The 18,988-nt window shown below is 59.3% G+C and overlaps 8 protein-coding genes across 8 annotated transcripts; 7 read left to right on the top strand and 1 right to left on the bottom strand.

The window, feature by feature from the left end:
* Positions 1-963: 963 nt before the first annotated feature.
* B0I36DRAFT_249820 (uracil permease) lies at positions 964-2,739 on the top strand (the record flags this gene model as incomplete). The annotated part of the gene is made up of 3 exons (XM_046150502.1): positions 964-1,055; positions 1,118-1,310; positions 1,387-2,739. 3 exons carry the CDS (start codon positions 964-966, stop codon positions 2,737-2,739), a joined length of 1,638 nt encoding a protein of 545 aa, XP_046007999.1.
* A 152-nt stretch (positions 2,740-2,891) lies between these two features.
* B0I36DRAFT_295058 (uncharacterized protein) lies at positions 2,892-6,105 on the bottom strand (the record flags this gene model as incomplete). The annotated part of the gene is made up of 2 exons (XM_046151837.1): positions 4,233-6,105; positions 2,892-4,148 (listed from the first exon to the last, which is right to left on the bottom strand). The coding sequence occupies exons 1-2, from the start codon at positions 5,991-5,993 to the stop codon at positions 2,892-2,894; spliced, it is 3,018 nt and encodes a 1,005-aa protein (XP_046007998.1). The 5' UTR covers positions 5,994-6,105.
* A 325-nt stretch (positions 6,106-6,430) lies between these two features.
* On the top strand, positions 6,431-8,693 carry B0I36DRAFT_387020 (uracil permease). The gene is made up of 4 exons (XM_046161134.1): positions 6,431-6,726; positions 6,811-7,064; positions 7,133-7,157; positions 7,239-8,693. Exons 1-4 carry the CDS (start codon positions 6,569-6,571, stop codon positions 8,560-8,562), a joined length of 1,761 nt encoding a protein of 586 aa, XP_046007997.1. The 5' UTR covers positions 6,431-6,568; the 3' UTR covers positions 8,563-8,693.
* A 607-nt stretch (positions 8,694-9,300) lies between these two features.
* On the top strand, positions 9,301-10,731 carry B0I36DRAFT_331450 (uncharacterized protein). Its single transcript, XM_046154981.1, has one exon. The coding sequence runs from the start codon at positions 9,353-9,355 to the stop codon at positions 10,475-10,477; it is 1,125 nt and encodes a 374-aa protein (XP_046007996.1). The 5' UTR covers positions 9,301-9,352; the 3' UTR covers positions 10,478-10,731.
* A 259-nt stretch (positions 10,732-10,990) lies between these two features.
* On the top strand, positions 10,991-11,916 carry B0I36DRAFT_331449 (Alpha/Beta hydrolase protein). The gene has a single exon (XM_046154980.1). The coding sequence runs from the start codon at positions 11,077-11,079 to the stop codon at positions 11,755-11,757; it is 681 nt and encodes a 226-aa protein (XP_046007995.1). The 5' UTR covers positions 10,991-11,076; the 3' UTR covers positions 11,758-11,916.
* A 532-nt stretch (positions 11,917-12,448) lies between these two features.
* Positions 12,449-13,608, top strand: B0I36DRAFT_331446 (S-adenosyl-L-methionine-dependent methyltransferase). The gene has a single exon (XM_046154979.1). It carries the CDS (start codon positions 12,657-12,659, stop codon positions 13,344-13,346), a length of 690 nt encoding a protein of 229 aa, XP_046007994.1. The 5' UTR covers positions 12,449-12,656; the 3' UTR covers positions 13,347-13,608.
* Positions 13,609-14,569: 961 nt separating this feature from the next.
* B0I36DRAFT_250934 (fungal trichothecene efflux pump) lies at positions 14,570-16,400 on the top strand (the record flags this gene model as incomplete). Its single annotated transcript, XM_046150575.1, has 3 exons — positions 14,570-14,635; positions 14,719-14,946; positions 15,015-16,400. 3 exons carry the CDS (start codon positions 14,570-14,572, stop codon positions 16,398-16,400), a joined length of 1,680 nt encoding a protein of 559 aa, XP_046007993.1.
* A 1,091-nt stretch (positions 16,401-17,491) lies between these two features.
* B0I36DRAFT_366390 (uncharacterized protein) lies at positions 17,492-18,202 on the top strand (the record flags this gene model as incomplete). Its single annotated transcript, XM_046159295.1, has 2 exons — positions 17,492-17,982; positions 18,133-18,202. The coding sequence occupies 2 exons, from the start codon at positions 17,492-17,494 to the stop codon at positions 18,200-18,202; spliced, it is 561 nt and encodes a 186-aa protein (XP_046007992.1).
* Positions 18,203-18,988: the final 786 nt, after the last annotated feature.

Genomic DNA, 18,988 nt, shown 5'->3' with positions numbered 1-18,988 from the left:
CCAAAACCCGATAAGCCATGTTTTTTCGTGTTCCCTATCTCGCGGGCCGGATATCCAAAAGGGATGTCGGAGGAGCTCGAAGCCAACGTCAATCAATCCTGGTGTAGTTGGTGCTCATGTCATGTGTCTGGCGTCAGCTTGTGCTCAGAGCAGCATCAAATGTGGGCTGCTCAGAGTCTGGTGGACGATGTACGACCATGGTACTGACGGAGTAGCTAAGAGCCCGAGGAAAGTGGTCAGTGGTCTAGATGCTCTGAGATCCTTGTGAAGTCCTGCTGTACTGCCGCCCGCCAGCACTGGGCTATCCGACCAGTCAGGCGTCGCGTTTACTTCCCTGCCCGTCGTGGCACTTCTCCACAACTGCGTACGTCAGCACAGAGTCGCGCTGCCGAGCGCTGCCAAGTTGTGTTATACTGTGCTAGCGCCAGCACCTCCACTGCGCGACCGTCTCCAGAGTATGTGCTTTCATCAGCGCTGGATCGGGCGCCGTCAGCATCAGTAATCCTGTGCCCGTCCCCGCTAGATTCAACTTTGATAGCCTTCTGTGCGCATATAGGCCTGGAACGACTGCCGAGATCCCGCAAAGTTATGATAAGATGCCTGGCTGGGGATTACCCATGGTCATGGCCCTTTACCAGCTGGCTTATCTCGCTCCGGCGGAGTCCGACCCCTCGCACAGCACCGCCAAGAAGAGCTTAAACCATTTGGTGGGGACCACATCTTCTCTAGCTGAGCTTACCCCAGATCACACGTGGACATGAATCGAGCCATTGGCGAATGGGACGAGGCGCCCAGTGCCTCTTATCTCTGGGGCGGCACCTAGCTCCGATACAGGCAGGGCCCGGCCCAGGCGATAAGCCTCCCGGCTTGTCTCATACAAAAGGCGAATGGTCGCCGGTCTGGTCCTCTGGACAATCACAGCCGACGGACACGACGAAGAGACACGGCGTGCGTATCCAAACCATGGCCATCAGACTCCCGTCCTTCCTCCAGCGTCGCCCTCAGCTGAGGGTCGAGCAGCCCAAGTCTACCTTTGCCGAGGGCAATCCCCGATGGTGAGCACCCCTGCTGCTACATGGGCATGCTGTAACCATGACACTAAAGTTTGCCACTGCAGGACCAACAAAGATCTGGACCCTGTGGCGCCTGCGGACCGCAAATGGGGTGTCACGTCGTCCATCACGTACTGGGTGTCAGACGCGTTCAACGCAGCGACGTGGCAGTTTGCTGCCAGCATCATCGCGACCGGTCTCACGTGGCGTGAGAGTGTTGGCATTGTCGCACTGAGCTTCTTCATAATCGCTATTGTGGTATGGTTTCCTTTTCTTGACCCTGATCGATGCACGATGGGAGACCAAGCTAGCTCACAAATGGTACCCAACGCAGATTGCCTTCAACGGCGCCATCGGAGTGATCCATCATGTGCCTTTCCCCGTGATTGCCCGCGCCAGCTGGGGATTCTGGGGCTCGTACATTGCCATCATCTCGCGTGGCATCCTGGCCATCTTCTGGTTCGCGATCCAGACGATGAACGGTGCCAACACGGTGCGGGTCATGATCGGGGCCATCTGGCCGTCGTTCCTGACGCTGGCCAACCACATCCCCGAGGGCCGCGGCATCGACGACGCGACCATGATCTCTTTCTTTATTTTCTGGCTGGCGCAGGTGCCCTTCCTGCTCATGCACCCGAACCAGCTGCGCTACTTGTTCATGGCCAAGACGGCCATCGTGCCCCTGTCGTGGGTGGCCATCCTCATCTGGGCCCTCGTCACGACCAAGGACGGCGACATCTTCAACAAGCAGGTGGCCGACGTGTCTGGCGAGCGTTACAGCTGGGCCTTCCTGGCGTCCATGACCTCCGTGATTGGCAACTACGCCACCCTGTCGGTCAACCAGGCCGACTTTTCGCGATACTCGCGCGTCAACGTCCGCTGGCAGCTCCTGTACGTGCCCATGCTGCCCGTCTTCTTCACCTTCATTGCCTTTATCGGCATTGCGGCCTCGAGCGCGGGCGGCTACCACTACGGCGTTATCGAGTGGGACCCCATGGCGCTCGTCGGGCACTGGGACAACCGGGCCGCGCGCTTCTTTGCGGGCTTCTCCTTTGCCCTGGCCGCGCTGGGCGTCAACATCTCGGCCAACAGCCTGTCGGCAGCCAACGACCTCATGGCCCTGGCCCCTCGCTTCATCAACATCCGCCGCGGCCAGCTCATCTGCGCCGTCATGTGCTGGGCCCTGGTCCCCTGGGAGATCCTCAAGTCGGCGGGCAGCTTCCTCAACTTCATGGCCGCCTACGCCATCTTCCTGGGCCCCATTGCGTCCATCATGCTCTTCGACTTCTGGGTCCTGCACCGCCGCAAGTACGACACACTCGCCCTGTACGACGCGGGGGGGATCTACCGGTACAGCGGAGGCGTAAACTGGCGCGCCGTCGTGGCGTTCCTGGCCGGCGTCGCCCCCAGCCTGCCGGGCTTCATCCACACCATTAACCCGGCCGTCGAGGTCGGCGTCGGCGTGCACCCGTACGAGTTTGGCTGGCTGCTGGGCTTTGTCGGCACGGCCGCCGTGTACATGGGCCTGTCCCTCGCGTTCCCCTCCAAGCCTACGTTCATCGAGCGCGCCGTCCGGCCGGACGAGGTGTTTGCGGCCAACGGGTCGTCTGACGAGGTTGGCGAACAGCCGGGGGGTTACACTGATGACAAGCAGGGGTCGCAGAAGTTTTACTCTCGGTTTGTCTAAGAAGTAGGAGCATGCAAGGTCGAGGGACGCCAGCTCCGCGTGGTAATATACATATCCATAGCGAAGAAATCTACAAGTGCCTTTTCCCTTCGCCGTAAATGCCAAGTGTCTTCTATATAAGGTATATATGCTCAGTAGGTCACGTGCATGCCTCACGCCACCGCGCCGTCAAACTCGTCAATGACACTCCGGGGCTTGACAAACTTGCCCAGGGGCTTGTACTCGAGGTCGTCGAACCCGAAGCCCTTGGGCCCGCCAATCTCGAGCCCGCGGGCCGTCGACGTCCACTTTTCGGACGCGGTGATGCCCAGGACGGTGACGAGCAGGCCGTAGCGGTACTCCTGGGTGCCCAGGGCCTCGCCGTTCTGGGCGTCGATGACGCAGACGAGGTCGGGCACGACGGCCAGGATCTCCTCGGCGCCCGTGAGCGCGTCCACTCTTTTGGCGTAGATGTTTTCGTTCTTGAACGGGATGACGAGGCGGTCCCGCTTCTTCTTGTCCGGGCCACTACCACCACCAGAAGTGGTGGTGCTCTCCGTGCTCTCGATAATGACCTCGCCGTATGCGTGGCCCATGCGCAGGACACGCTCGACGCCGACAATCTTGCCCTTGAAGAGCACCCGGGCCGACTCGGCGCCGCCCACCTCGGCGACAATGGCCTCGGCGACGGTGTCGACCGTGTTGGAGCACCGGGCGAGGGCGACGACCCGGCCGATCCGCCAGGCGAGGGACATTGTGTTCTCGACGACCCAGGCTTTCGTCTGTTTCCCCGTCACGGGCCCCTTGGCACAACCGACATGGCTGCCCATCTGCGAGAGCGCGGCCCTGAGCGCCCGCTCCGCGTCGAGCTCGGTCGGGCACTTTGTCATGAGCATGATGCGCCCGTTGCCGTCCGAGATGCACGTGGGCACCATGACGGCCCTCTTCTCAAACACGACGGGCGTCGTCTGCCACGAGACCGGGTACGCGCGGCCCATCCAGTCGCCGTCGATAGCAGGGATGTCGAGGCTGCTCGACGCCCCGATCACGAGCCCCTGGAGGCCGTTGCCGCCACCGATCTCGAGCGGGATCACCGCCGTGGGTTTGGTCCCGAGGTACCGGTACAGCTCCCGCTGGGACTCGAGCATCTCGTCGCCGTACGGCTTCTCGACAGAGACCTGCGGGGACCCCTTGCCGCCGCCGCACGCGACCACGGCGTCGTCGGGCAGGTCCTGCGGCGAGATGACGCGCAGCACGGCGCCCTGGCGGTGCAGCTCGCGCAGCCGCAGGAAGTGCTGGTACGGGTTGCCTCCCCCTCCGATGCCGAGGATGTAGCACCCCGTGCTGATGAACTCGAGATCCGTCTCGGTCAGGCGCCACTCGCGGTTGGCCACTGTCGGCCGGTATGCCGTGATCGAGTCCTTGGTTAGCTCTATCCGGCCGGGTAGTGCCAGGGAGGAGGAGGAGGAAGAGGACTGTTGATGGCCATGAGCCCCTGCCGTCTTCTGCGCGACGTGGTCGGTGTCGTCTGCGAATCCGCCGTCGTGGCCATTCATAGATGTGTCCTCGGTGCTGGTGGGAGACGACAAGATGTCCAGGCTGCCCATGTCGGTGCGGGTGTAGTCAAAGTCGCCGACGGCCTTGACGATGATGCGCGACTTGTGGGCAATGTACTGCAGCGGGAAGCTCTCCATCTCGGCAATCTCGGCCGTCTCGCGCAGGGCGCCGCTCGCCACGGCCGCGTCGACCGCGCGCTGCGACAACCGGGCCATCATGTCGTCCCGGGACCGGCCCTCGGTGTTCTCGACCGAGTCGACGATGCCGCTCACCCGGGCCGTCGCGGCGCCGATGGCGTTGGCCACGCCGGCCCAGCGCGGCTTGACGACCCGGCTGGCCCCCGCGAGCCGGTCAGGGGCGATGACGGCGCCGCCGCCGACCAGCACGACGGGGATGTCGTCGGGCGACGTCTTCATCGTGTCGATGATCTGCTCCAGCATCGCCCGGATGCGTGCCTGCACTGCGGGCAGGGTGGCGTCCAGGTTCTTGCCGGCCTGCTCGACCAGGGCCCGGTCGCCGATCGAGGTGAGCGTCTTGTTCGCGAGGACCGTGTAGTCGGTCGTCGTGGGCACGTCACCGCCAAAGACGAGCGCCTTGTGCCGGATCTGGTAGCCCACGCTCTCGGGCCCGACGGTGACCTCGCCCGTGCCGCTGTCGCTCCGCACAATAGACCCTCCGCCGAGCCCAATGCTGCGGACGTCTGGGTACGAGAAGTTGGTCCGCACGCCGGCGATCTCGCTGTACGCCGCTGCCTGCCGCGGGAAGCCGGTCTCGAGCAGGATGCCCACGTCTGTTGTGGTGCCACCAATGTCGACCACCATCATGGCCTGCTTCTTACTGTCATTGTTGTTTTCCTGCTGCTGCATGAGAAACGCAGCACCGCGCATGCTGTTGGTCGGCCCGCTCGAGAAGGTCCGGATCGGGAGACGAGCGGCCGCGCTGGCAGGGAGGATGGTGCCGTCGTTCTGGGTGACAAAGACGGGACACTTCAGGCCCAGCCGGGCCACGGCGTCCCGGAACGAGGCAATGGTGCGCCGGGCAAAGGGCAGGATCGAGGCGTTGAGGATGGCCGCGTTCTCGCGCTCGAGGAAGCCAATGTTGGCCACGTCCTTGGAGCACACGACGTCGGCCTCGGGATACGCGCTCCGCACAATGTCCGCGGCGGCCTCCTCCTGCCGGTGGACCACGTCGATGGGGCTGTAGATGCCCACGATGGCGATGCTGCGGATGCCCTTGGCCCGGATCGCCTCGCACTCGCGTCGCACGCCCGCCTCGTCCAGCGGCGCAATAAGGCTTCCGTCAATCTCTAGCCCCCCGTAGACCAGCCCGCGGTGGCAGCAGATGATTTCGCGCAGGGCCGGCGGCCAGTCGATGCCGATCGGGATGTCCTTGGAAAAGGGGCCGCACAGCCGGATCACGGCAACCCGGGCCAGCCGCGTGCGGTCCATCTCGACGACGGCGTTGATGAAGTGCGTCGTGCCGATGGTGACGCTGGCCACGTCGGCCGGGGCGATGCGGGCCTGCCCCTCGGCCTGCTGCTGCGCAAACATGTCGCGGATCACGTTATTGATGCCGTCGCTCGGGTTCTTGGTCGTGCTCGACTTCTTCCACGCCCGGATGCCCCGGTCGGGCTCTGACGAGCGGGCCAGGTCGAGGATCACGCCGTCCGTGTTGGTCCCGCCGACGTCGACACCGATTCGCAATGTAGGGCCTCCCATGGCTGGATATGATGATGCTGCGGCCGGGATATACTGGTGTGACAAATGTCGCTCCAACGCCAGCCACGGGGCCTGGCGAAAATGGCCAGAGAAGATGTTATTAGTCGTCCCGGACTGCATCGCGAACATGAAGATCGCCGCTCTGCCTGTGTCGGCCCCTCCCTCGGCCGAGAATCGGAGGGGTTCCGACAACCCTGTCGTCCTCTGCCGCTGGTCGTAGGGCACGATAAGGACCCTGGGACGTGGTCGCCGAAAATGGAATCAATGTCACCATGGAGCCCAATCAACGCCGGGAGCGACCAGCCTAGTGGCTAACGCCCCGTTTTTGATAGGGACTCCGTTGGCTTGCCCGGCGCCCGCCGCCCGGCCTCGAGAAGTCGGAAACTGCCCGGCCGGCCATTCTCGAGTCGTGCTGCATCTTGGCATGCTCCAACGGAGGAGGGCACTCTCCATGGAGATATTAGAGATCGACAGCCCAAGCACCCCGTCAGCGACCTGGCTGTCGTCCCTGGCTTCCTTTACGACAACTACTATCCTCAACTCTCTCCCGTTCCCCAGCAGAGAGAAATAGAGCCATGGCCTCTGTCGCTCGTAGGGTCAAGGAGGCGGCCGCCCTCAAGGCCGACCCGACACGCCACGAGGAAACGACGACGTGGTGCAACCGTGACTTGGTCCCTCTGCCACCTTCGCGGCGTACTTGGGGATGGTTCAACTTTTTTGGCGCCCAGTCACTGTGAGTTTCATCATTCGTAATGTCTCTCACGACATTACTGTCATGAGCGAGTCCCACTAACCGTTGCCTTGTGCTGCCTCTCAGTGGCGCCTTGAACATCTCCACCTGGCAGACGCCAAACACGTTCCTCACGCAGGGTCTTTCTGTCGGCCAGGCCATGCTCATCATTGTCATCTCGCGCTTCATCGTCTCTCTGTTCGCATGCATCATTGCCTGGTGTGGCCTCACATGGCACATTGGCTTTACCGTGCAGAACAGATTCACCTGGGGCCTGCGTGGCGCCTACATCCCTCTGATGCAGCGATGTCTGCTCAACTTTATCTGGACAGCAGTACAATGTGAGTTCAAACAAGCAGTAGTCAACAACCACATCTAAAGCAGAGCCGTGCTAACTCTTCTCGGTCAGGCTGGAACGGCGGCAAACTGGTGAAGTGAGTGGAGAATGTTTGAACATGCATCGCGTGTGGAACTCATTTCAAATACGCCTGTACTGACATGATTATTCTCTCCAGCGTATGCGTGACCGCCATCTGGCCTTCATTTGGCAAGATGAAGAACACGCTGCCCCCGAGCATGCCGACCACGACGCCTGAGATGGTTGGCTTCATCATCTTCTGGGTCGTCTCCTTGCCCTTCCTCTTTGTCCGACCCGAGCGGTACAAGAAGCCCTTCTTCATCTCCTCCCTGGGCTGCGGAATCGCCATGTTCTGCATGATGATCTGGTCCTTGTCCGTCGCCAAGGGCGTGGGCCCCGTTTTCTACAAGGGCGAGGCGGTGCCCGCATCCTCCCGTTGGAGCGTGTCGTGGCTCATCATGGCCGGTCTGAACCAGGCCATTGGCCAAAAGGTGGCGGGCATCACCAACGAGAGCGACTTCTCGCGCTACGGCCACGGCTACCGGGGCTTCGTCATTGGCACCGTCTCCGTCCAGTGGATTGTCGGCATCTTTGTCTGTCTGGGCGGGCTCGTTACCACCGCCGCCTGCCAGCTCATCTACGGCAAGATCTTCTGGAACCCGCCCGACCTGCTGATGGTCATCATGGACAACGGCGACGGCTCCTCGGGCGCCCGCGCGGGCGTCTTCTTCCTCGCCCTGGCCTTTGCTTTCGCCATCCTGTTCCAGAACGTCTGCGGCAACGCCGTGGCAGGCGGCATCGACCTGGCGGGCGTGTTCCCGCGGTACATTGACATCCGCAGGGGAGCCATAATCACGCTGGTCGCCACGTGGGTCATCCAGCCGTGGCAGCTCATCAACCGGGCGGCCACCTTCATCACGGTTCTGAGCTCCTTCTCCGTGTTCCTCGCGCCGCTGCTGGGCGTCATGATTGCAGACTACTTCTTCATCCGCCGGCAGAAGATCAAGCTCGGCGAGCTGTACCGCGCCGAGGGGTCTGACTACTGGTTCACGCACGGCTTCAACCTCCGCGTCATCCCCTGCTGGGTGGCCGGCTGGGCGCCCACGATCGGCGGCCTGGTCGCCAGCGCGGGCGGGATCACCTCGGCCCCCGACGCTGTCTTCCAGCTCTACTACACGGCCTTCTTCACGGGTCTCGCCATCTCCTTCACCACGTTCTACGTCGTCACGTTCTTCTTCCCTGTTGCTGGCGCCGGCGAGTTCGACCCTTACGACGACTGGGCCACGTTCACCCCCGCCGAGGCCGCGAGGCTGGGCGTCGTGCCGCACGTCGATGCTGAGGAGGTTGCGCGTACCGGGTTCGGCGCTTCCGGGTATAGCAAGAGAGGTGGTGGTGGTGCACAGGTGCTTGGGGAAAAGGACGTCGAGTCCGTGGCGGGGGATAATGTCGCCCAGGTGGCGCCTCAGACCATCACGGGTTGAGTTTCTCTCGTCATGTGGAAGGTTTCGGATTGGAGAAAGCTAGGTTGTGCGCGGTGATCAGGTTATGGAACGGTCGAGAGGTTCATCTCCGAGGCAGGCTTAGATGGTTTAGTAAAAGATCAATATCTATCACACCTGTGATATGTTGTTCGTGTGTGTGTGTCTCCCTCTCTCTCTCTCTCTCTCTCTCTCTCTCTTTTCGCGTGATTGCCTCCTTGCTCTGTAGATGTAAGGGGACCACCAGCATAAGCTAATTCTCAGCAGGTTTTAAGAGTGTTTCTCTAAACGTATTTGCGGTAATACAGTATATTATTGTCAGCTTCATGGCTTATTGTAGTATTCATGCCAGACCCGGTCTTTCTCAGAAAGGAAGGGTCATCTGCGCACATCCGAGCCAATGGTGGACTGCGAACCCGAAACTAAAGGGGGGTCGGCCGGTAGTGGGGTGCGCATCCGAAGAGTAACGGCGGCCGCCAGTAAACGCTGGTTAGCTGCTCTGGACTGTGCCCGGCGGCCTGTAACTCATGTGAGGCTAACGCATGGATCCGATCCTATCTCGGTAACGAAACAGGAAAGCAGATATACTCCTGTATACTGACTTGAGATGACGTTGGTGTGTGGAAGTATAGCAAATTTTGCGTGGCCCCTGGCCCCGCATTTGATTAGGCTGCCGCTTGTCATATAGTAGCCTCGCCCTCGGGCCGCCTATGCAAACTAGATGCCTATTTTCAGCCCTCGCTTTTCTGTGCGACTTTCCTGTTGGGCAGCCGCACATGACAACGCTTCAGGCATGGCGCACAAGACAAGGACCGCGACAAATGAAACGGATCCCCGCCAATGCCGCCTGCCTCGGCGAATTCTCGACACCCTCGAGCTGCTTGAGCTCATCCTGCTGCAGCTCGATATGCGCACCCTCCTCACCAGCGCGCAGCGCGTCAGCAAGAAATGGCACGCTTCCATACAGGGGTCTCCGGCTTTACAGAGACGCCTTTTCTTCATGCCCGACAACAACACGAGGTTGCGGGCCCACAATGACGACGACTACGAGACTCTACCCATTCACAACCCGCTCCTGACGGAGCTCTTTCCGGCCTGGTTCAGCAATGGAGACAAGACCATTCCTCCCGTGAGTACCTGCGGGAGGCAGCCTTTCGCCAGGTCAGAGCATTTCCCGGCCGTCATGACGGCCGGCGCCTCGTGGCGCCGCATGCTCGTCCAGCAGCGGCCTGCTATCAGCCACATCGGGGAGTGGCGCAAGGCCAGCAGCTGGCAGGGGGACGTGAGCGGCATGTCAGAGCTATATGCGTGTCACTCCCCGCCGGCACCGCCTGGTGGACAATGCGAAAGGGAATCAAGAGAGGAAGAGGATGACGACACAGGCGGTGCGTCCATGATCCAGCTCGTGCGGCAGCACCCAAAGAGCACCGCTAGCAGCAGCAGTATTCGAGCTCGCGAGATCGATGGCTGGCTGCGCATGGGCCCGCTGTATGACATTGTCATGCGCCACGTCGCGAACAAGGCGCAACGTATCGTGCTTTCCTGGACGGACAGGAGTAGCAGTGCCTTCTGTGGGATCTCAGACGTCGACATGCCACCGAACCAGGCCGCCGTTGCCGCTGCTGCTGCTGCCGCTGAGGGTGTCGCAGCGGACCATTGGCAAGAACGGCAGCGCGTGAAGGACGAGTTCCATAATCAGAGAGTCCAGCTGGCAGCGCGTGCCGGGCTGGTGCTGGCGATTACCAACTACTACGGCAGGTGCGGGACTGGATCATATCGGACAGAGATTCGCGAGTTCATCGAGAAGTTTGTGCATCCGGATTGCCCGAGGGACTTTTGGGAACCGCCGCATCCCGAGTTTGAACTGGTCCGCAAATGGGAGGGCTCCGTAGAGGACTGGGAGGACGACGACCTGTAGAAGTGTAGCCGGGCCTGTAGGAATAGGCACTCGTGTTACGCCATAATGAGAGACCAGAGGAAAGCAAACTCATACCGGGTGGGCTTGGGGATGTTGGTTGGCTATTCGCGATTGTGCCTTGCCACGTGTGACACATGTTGGCTGGGCACATGCCAAAGTCCAATTCTTTTCTAGGCATCACCCCACCAAGCCAAGGCCCTACTTTGTATCCCTGATGTCCACATCGGCCTTCCTCACAATTACCTGCAGCCTTCCATCGTCCCAATTAAGTCAGGGAGACCTGTTCGCCCATCACCATGGACGACAACATCTCTGGCCAAGGCCGGACGGCACAAGCGCCGCTGGCCGATCCGCCTCAGTCTCAGCCATCACCATCACCCCCACCGCCGTATATCGTCGAGCCCACCGCCACGCACACGCACTCCATCATCTTCCTCCACGGCCTCGGCGACTCGGGCCGCAACTTTGGCACCGAATTGCTCGAGACAGGCTTCACGTACACCGGCCACCTGCTCCCGCAGCTCCTGCCCGGCGCGCGCTTCATCTTCCCCACCGCCGCGCGCCGGCGCTCCAGCGCGTTCAACCGCTCCGTGCTCAACATGTGGTTCGACATCGCGCGCCTGCCGGACCCGGAGTACCGCAGGGAGACACAGCTCCGCGGGCTGGCCGAGTCGGCGGCGCAACTGGACCCCCTGGTCCGCGAGGAGGCGCGCAAGGTGGGTGCCCGGAACGTGATCCTCGGCGGCATCAGTAACGGCAGTGCCATGAGCATGGCGTTGTTGTTGGCGATCGGGGCCGAGATGTCGCTGGGAGGTTACATCGGGCTGTGCTCGTACTTGCCATATCAGCGGGACATCATGGAGGCGGTGACGGGGAAAGGGATTGGTCAGGAGGACGAGATTCTGGGGGAGGAGAATCCATTTGGGGGAGATGATGATGGTGACGAGGCTGAGAAGAGCCCGACGGCCAAGGCAATGGAGTTTGTGCGCGATCTGCTCGACATGGAATCTCTACCGTCTGAGGTTACAGAGCAGCAGACACCCCAAGGACTACCACCAGTCTTCCTCGGCCACGGCGCGCTAGATGAGAAGAAGCCACCCGCGCTTGGAGAGGCTGCTGCGGACACGCTGCGTGCTTGTGGGTTCCAGGTGACTTGGAAGTTGTACCCGGAGCTTGGACACTGGTACCAGGTGCCCGAGGAAATTGACGACATTGTCAAGTTTGTTGAGTCGCGTGTGGGATGGAAAATAGTGCGCTATTCTCTCATGGACGGGTCTTGAGTGGGTGTCCTTATTATGAACATCACATTCTCAAGTCCTAGCATTACTTCTCATGGAAGAAGGAAACCCGAGGCACAAGTATTCATTCATGGTGTCGCGATGAGAACGGCTCAAGCTATGGCGACCGCTGCTTAATGAGCTGGTGTTGCGGCGGCAGGGCTGACCACTATGGTGCTAGCAGCTAGCTGCATGGTAGAGTTTGGAAACCGTCCTAGGGTCCAGGACGCCTAACATTGACGTGTCTCGCTGGCACGCAAAGATATGCTTTGCTGGATTCTGGGCCTGGCGATTGATGCTGAAATCACCTGTGGCCAGGAGCCAGGAGCCATCATTGTGGTGCGGGATGTTGGAGTGTGCTGCTCGGAGTCATCAGCGCTAGGCACCCCCACACAGCACAGAAACTAATAAGAACATGCAGATCATACCAAAAATGACAGAAGCGGCAGGCAAATATCTAGAAAAGTAATACCTAACCTACTACATATTCACAATTTTTAATAGCCATATTTAGGCATAGGTCCTAACATCTCGAGGCCTCGCCTGCACCACAACCACACCTTCACGTGCTTGCGCGCTACTGTTGTGCGTCTGCCTAAATCAGCCCATTCTTCCCCTTCGTGCCAATAACGGCTCTGAGATGCCGGGGGTGGCTGCCGGAACTTCAGGCAATCATCACGCCGTCACAAACTCGGCCCCTAATAAGCGGTCTCGATTAAACTAGGCAGCCGCGCACTAGAAGACCATCTCCAGTCCGCGCCCATAGTCCCGGTGAATCACATTGTCACGAACAAATTGGCCATCATCCGAGTGTTACAGCGACAGCTACCAGCTATCCATAGTCCGCATCACTGCCGAACATCTTCTCGCCAGCCAGCCTCGAATACCACAATAACGGCACCATGTCTCTCCAAGCAGTCATGAACTTTGACAACTTCCACAAGGCGAAGCTGGTCGAAGACATGGCCTCGAAGTCCATGCTCCGTCCGAACCCGCGACTCGAGCAGACCCTCGCCAGCTCCACCGCCGCGGGCATCCCGCCGATCAGCGTGCGGCCCATGGCCGGACAATTCCTCTCTGTCTTGACACGGGCCATGGGCGCCAAGTCCGTTCTCGAGATCGGCACGCTGGGCGGGTACTCGGCTATTCTGTTTGCCGAGGCAGGCGCGCGCGTCACAACCGTCGAGATCGACCCCAAGTGCCACGAGGTGGCGGTGGAGAACACAAAGGGCCTGGACATCGAGGTCGTCCTAGGATCCGGGCTGGAGGTCATGCCCAGGCTTGCCGAGGAGGGCAAGAAGTTCGACATGGTCTTTATCGATGCGCACCTCGATGACGAGTGGGAGCATTTCGACTGGGCCGTCAAGCTGACCAGGCCAGGCGGCTGTATCGTACTCGACGACGTGGTGGCTGCGCTGTTCTACAAGGGCCTGGTCAACGAGGACGAAGGGGCAGCCAAGGAGACGTTCATGGGCAGGATCGGGAGCGACGAGCGTGTCAGCGTAGCGCTGATGCCAACTGTCGCCACGCACCCCATGTCGCCAACGCCAATGTTCAATGGCTTCATCATGGCAACGGTTCTGGGCGAATGAAACACTGGCCGGGGGCCTGGCGGGAACGCTTTGAGCACCCCTTGTCCTAATCCGCCGGCAAGGCTGGGACATGTGGACCACGGGGGACCAGCCGCCTCCCGTCCCTGTATTTTTATGATCACTGCGCGGCGCACGTGCCCTTTTTTTGAAGCGGCGTGCACGCACGATGTAATACTATCTCTGTAGAATCAAGCCCGGGTGCCGCTTGTGCGCTGCAATGGCGACGGACAAGCTGGCTTACTCCCCTCTGTTATTCCTACAACACGCCCTTCCTTTTCAATCGCCTTTCTTGATCTGGATCCTTCCTCGAACCCTGTATAATTCGGTTTTCTTTGTTTGCTACAATTTCTCTGCCACGTTTGGCACTCCTGGACATTTGGACACGTTTGGTAGCATCATTCAAGCCATCTCCCAAGCACTGCTGTCGTACCATATTAGGATAGCAGATAACCTGCGGCGCGGCATGTGGCATACCAGGTGCCGACCGTTACAGGCAATCAAGCTCTTCAAGTGGCTGGTTCGAAGCCCCTTAGACCCACACCGCCCCTTGCCGCGGCATTGTACGATGTCATGCATTTCAGCTGGGCGGCCTAGAACGTCTCGCCAACAGATTACTGTTATCCGATGAGCCCGATGGTTGCGCTCGCAAGCGATATCCAGCGCCAGATGTAAGTCTGAATCCACGCTGGCGGACAAAATGCCGATATATCTTGCCGCAAGATGAGAAATAGCCGAGGGGACGGTACCAGGTTGGTGCGCTCCGACATTGACGCATCAAATTGCCGCCCAGTTCGACACGGCATGGCATTAGCGCCGCGGGACTGAACCTAAGATTACGGGCCCAAACCCGATCAGGCATGTCAAAGCGCCGCGGCCACAAATCTCGTTGGCCCGTCTGGGGAAGTGCGGAGACCCCGGGCATCCAGCCCACAGACCCCGCGTTCAGGGGCATCCAGCCCGGTCCAGCCGTGCGTCGGCTTCGCGATATAAAGCTTGACTCCTGGCGGCGATCGGTGGACAACATCTCACGAGCTCTGCTGCATCCCTCGTCGACCTTGCCCGCGGCGCGGAATCGAATCCGTCTCGTCCACCTCCCACCACCACAGCCGCCGACCACTGGAACAATGTCCCCAGAGAAGATCGAAGACCAGGCCGTGCCGAGTTCTGCCCCTGCCATAGCCCCAGTTGCTGCAGAGGAGAAGGCCGAGGCGGGCCACATTGACATGGCGTCCACTAATGTGGATGAGCCAGAGCCAAGAGTGGCATGGTCCACCATCCTGGCCGTATTCGTGGGTCTGCCCTGTATTGTGCTGACATGAGCCACGAGCTCTGCAAGGAAGCAAAGCTGACGATGCCCTGCCTTCCCTACTAGTTTATGGGCCTGACCTACGTCCCGGCCATCGCGACAGCCTTCATCATGCCCGCACAGATCCTCCAGCAGATTGGAATGGCGCTGGGCGATACTGACAATATTGCTTGGATTCCCGGTGGCTGGTCCATCGGTTCCGCCGTCTCCTTCTCCATTGCTGGTGGTATGAGTGACATCTTTGGTCGTCGGTGGGTTCTGCTCTGCGGTCAAGCCATCATCCTCGTAGGCGCTGTAAGTGTTTCACAAACAAGCCCGCTGCAGTCGCGGACCTAGGCTGACAGGAAACCCTGCAATGGTAGATCGTATGCGCGGTAGCACAGTCGACATTGAACATCGTAGCTGGAACCACCTTGGTGGGCTTTGGCGCAGGCACCATCATGGTGGCGTACCCGGGCATAAGCGAGCTGTTACCCAACAAGTACCGTGGTATCGGCCTGGCATGGACCGAGTTCTGCATCACCATCCCCTGGGGCTCGCTTCCCGGCATCATTGCGACCCAGCTGTACCTGCGGGCCAGCTGGCGCTGGTGCTACTACATCACCATCATCTACACCGTCATTGTCGCCGTCGGCACATTCTTTTGCTACTTCCCGCCATCCCGTCCGCGTTATGACTACGAAAAGACGCGCTGGCAGCAGGTCAAGGAGCTCGATTTCGTGGCCTTCTTCCTTTTCGCGACCGGGCTTCCCATTCTTCTCGTGGGAATCACGTCCCTCGGCCAGTCCGGGTGGAGCGTCACCTTGGTCGCCACCACGATCCCCCTGGGTTGCGTCCTCTTCGTCTCGGCCTTCGTCTACGACTTCACGATCGCCCAGCGTCCATTGTTCCCGCTGCGCCTCTTCCGCATGTACCGCGAGTTCACTGTCTACCTCGTCATCCTCTTCGTCTGCGGCATGATTTGGCAGGGCACGTTGACGCTGTCAAACCAGGGCACCCTGTTCATGTTCACAAACGACGTGGTCGAGATCGGCTACATTGCCACGGCGGCCAGCATGTCTGGCATCATCGGCGGCTGGCTCCTGCCGCCCCTCGTGCACAAGCTCAAGCACATCAAGCTCCAGTTCATCGTGGCCCTCGTGTTCCAGACTGTCTTCACCGCCTCGTACGCCACCGTCGTGCCCAACAACAAGACGGGCTGGACCATCCTGCCCATGTTTGGCCAGTCCTGCTTCACCTGGCTCACCGTCCTCTCGTACGTGTCGTCCGGCCTCCTCGTGCCCCAGGAGGACCTGGGAATCTCGGCCGGCATGATGGGCACCTTCCGCAGCGCCGGCGGCTCCGTCGGCAACGCCGTCTTCACCACCATCATGACCTCCATCGTGAACCGCGACCTGGTCAACAATATTGCCGGCGCTGCCATCCAGGCCGGCTACTCGCCCGCGAACCTGTCGGCTCTCATCCCCGCCGTCATCCAGAATGCCGTGGGCGTGCCGGGCGCCTTCGCGGCCGTGCCGGAATTATCACAGCCCGTCATTGCAGCCACGGCTGCGGCGTTCCGCGACACCTATGCCGGCGCGTTCAAGATCGTCTTTTACTCGACTATCCCGTTCGGCGTGCTCGCCCTGGCCGCCTCTGCGTTCATCCGCGACCCGAGCCACCTCCTCAACAATCACGTCGCGGTTCATCAGGAGAAGTACGTTCTGGGCAACAAGGATGCTGCCAAGGAGGGCAAGGTCGTGGTTTAGGTCGTCGCATGTACTGGTCGTTCAGCGTTTGTTAGGAAGCTGGGGTTTATCTCAAAAAGGACTTGGAATGAACTCTGCCAATACATCAGAGAAGATGTCGTTTTACCACCTGAATTGGAGTCTGCTATGCCGGGGTGTTGTGAACAGCACCACTCTCGAGGCGTTTTTGTTGTTCTCCCAGTCTTGGATGCTTCCCAGGTAGTAGTGCTCAAGTCAAAGCTGACAAGACGGCCCCGCCTCAAATGAGCAGCCCGATAAACGTTTCGGAACGTGAGATGTGGATCATTCGCGTGTGGCAATCTCAGAAGAGACAAGCCGGTTGACCATCCCGGACCCTGCCTTGCCTCGGGTAGTGCCGACTGTGCCGCACTCGAACAAAGGTGGATCATGCGGGGGTGGCAGGGCCCCTTCCTGAATGGTCATGGCCAGTCATTGACTGGCGGATGTTGTCAGCGGCGGTTCGGGCGTCGCCTGGTAAGCCGACATGAGATTAAGGAACATGCTGAGCATGTCGGCCACGTCCAAGATGACAAACTGTTGTGCCAAGAGATCCTTCCATTCTGGTCAAGGATCGAATGTAACAATTATAAATCTCTGACCCATCCTGACGTGCCTGCGAAGGTGCAGGTTGGGAAGGGAGTGGTTAGGCACAGGAAAGCCACAACGGAGTAGACTGGGCAGTACCTTTGGATGAATGCAGTTCCAAGGTGTCGCATAGATCTTAGCTACGTTCGCCGTTCCCATTTCAGGAAAATACGGCATCGATCCAGCTTACGTTACCCACAACCCTGCTCATATGTAACCATCAACCCACATCCTCACCGACGGGATCAGAGGTTTTTGCAGCGAGCAAGCGCTGCCCACGGCATTACCCCTCTCGGGAGACTACTGCGTAGCTCCGAAGGATCAACGATAGCCTTGTATGATGCGGGAAGTTCTTCCACTAGTATAGATATCGAGGTCGGTCCGTGAAGTGTGTAAGATCTAATCCTCATCCATCGTCACTATTCACTCCATATCTTCCACCTGACGACCAATCCCTCTTGGCCCCGTCCTTCATTCTCTAAAGTCGAATTCTTCCACCCAACAAGATGTTGTTCGCCAGGTCCCTCATTCTAGCCTGCCTCACGGTCACCGCAACCGCCATCGACATCCACTGGTACCGGAACCGAGGCTGCAGTGGTTCATATGGGCGGTGCACCAACATGCCCGCGAGCGGTTGCTGTACCCTGATTCCTCAAGACGTCAACTCCGCCGTCAGCTGGAATAACATTCCGACCGACCAGAATATTATCGCCCAGGGCTACTGGCAGGAGGGCTGCTCGGGCAACATCGCAGGGTCCGGCCGGAGTAACTATCTCAGCTCCTTGTGCTTCCCCACGCCCCAGTACCGTGGCGCCAAGTACCACACCATCAATGGCCTGCGTCACACCAATACCGAGGAAAACCCCGCCGAGACCGAGGCTCCATGCCGGAAGCCCGACGTGCTTGTGTTCGAGGACGGTCATGAGTTCAACCTGACGGACCTGAATGAAGAGCAATACTCTGAAGTGGTGTGTATCTCCTTCTGCGCTTTTGAAAGGTCTACCAAAGCGTTTCATCAACTAACACATCTCCGGGCTCTTAGTAAGCTACTTACGAAGTCCTTTCGCGGATAAGGCACTTCCCATCAGCATTTATGAGTTTCCATATGGGTTAGAATCAAGCTGACACTTGTGTTCCTTACATCTAGCTACAAGAACTTCATGTCTGGCGGTTCCTCGTCCGAGGTCGAGACTTTCTTCGCCGCACTCGACATCTAAGCAGCAATGAAAGCGTTGGACCCCGCAAAGCATAGCCTTCCTCCAGCGAAACAGGATGGTTCCAACACCAAGCGTCCGGACATCTAGATAGTGCAGAACCCAGAAAGAATATCATCACTCCGTCTCGAGTACTTCTAATCAGCCTTGATTCTCTTGTCCGCCTGCACATCTTTTATTTCTGAATTCAAATTGCCGCTATATGAACCGTTGCAGATTGCTGGTTCACCGCAATCTACCTGTTTGGACACGAGGATAGGTAGCATTGGGAGCCGATGCAGTTACTCTTCAGGCAGTCAAACCAAAAGTGTTTTTATCTGCCCAGATGGACACAAATACGAAGCCGGAGAGCCAGGTCAAGTCGTTGATGGAGCACGGCTTGGTCTTGCTGACTTGCCAGCGACGCTCGACTTTGCTTGCACTTCTTGTGCCATGTTACGTTTGCATTATGTGATCCTACCCAAAGGCAGCCAGAGGTACTGGGACAGTGGTTCATGTGACCAGCTCAAACCAAGCTCTGGAAGGATTGAAGAGAAAGTTCGTACTGACACGCAGAATGCTGAGTAGGCCAAAAGAAACATTGTCCACCTATTTCTTGTGTCTGACTACATCAGAGGGGTAGAAGCACCGGAAACGCTGAGAAAGCCAAATATCTGGGTACCATTTGTGAGTATAGTAGTCTCAATTCTTCGTTGACATGAGCATTCGTCAGGCATCGGTTTTCCATGTGGTGTAGACAGGCAGCTTGGAAGTGACTGGGGCATGGCCTGGTTTCCAAGATTTGCAAAG

The sequence above is a fragment of the Microdochium trichocladiopsis genome, assembly GCF_020744255.1.
Source record: "Microdochium trichocladiopsis strain MPI-CAGE-CH-0230 chromosome Unknown B0I36scaffold_9, whole genome shotgun sequence".
NCBI classification, from domain to species: Eukaryota; Fungi; Ascomycota; class Sordariomycetes; order Xylariales; family Microdochiaceae; genus Microdochium; species Microdochium trichocladiopsis.
This window is presented reverse-complemented; position numbering and strand designations above follow the sequence as displayed.

Excerpts from the sequence above, each read along its gene's own strand:
- B0I36DRAFT_387020 (XM_046161134.1), top strand. The coding sequence starts at position 6,569 with ATGGCCTCTGTCGCTCGTAGGGTCAAGGAGGCGGCCGCCCTCAAGGCC. Across the intron at positions 7,065-7,132 it reads TATCTGGACAGCAGTACAAT|GCTGGAACGGCGGCAAACTG; the intron begins GTGAGTTCAAAC and ends CTTCTCGGTCAG. Across the intron at positions 7,158-7,238 it reads AACGGCGGCAAACTGGTGAA|CGTATGCGTGACCGCCATCT; the intron begins GTGAGTGGAGAA and ends TATTCTCTCCAG.
- B0I36DRAFT_331450 (XM_046154981.1), top strand. The coding sequence starts at position 9,353 with ATGGCGCACAAGACAAGGACCGCGACAAATGAAACGGATCCCCGCCAA.
- B0I36DRAFT_331449 (XM_046154980.1), top strand. The coding sequence starts at position 11,077 with ATGTGGTTCGACATCGCGCGCCTGCCGGACCCGGAGTACCGCAGGGAG.
- B0I36DRAFT_331446 (XM_046154979.1), top strand. The coding sequence starts at position 12,657 with ATGTCTCTCCAAGCAGTCATGAACTTTGACAACTTCCACAAGGCGAAG.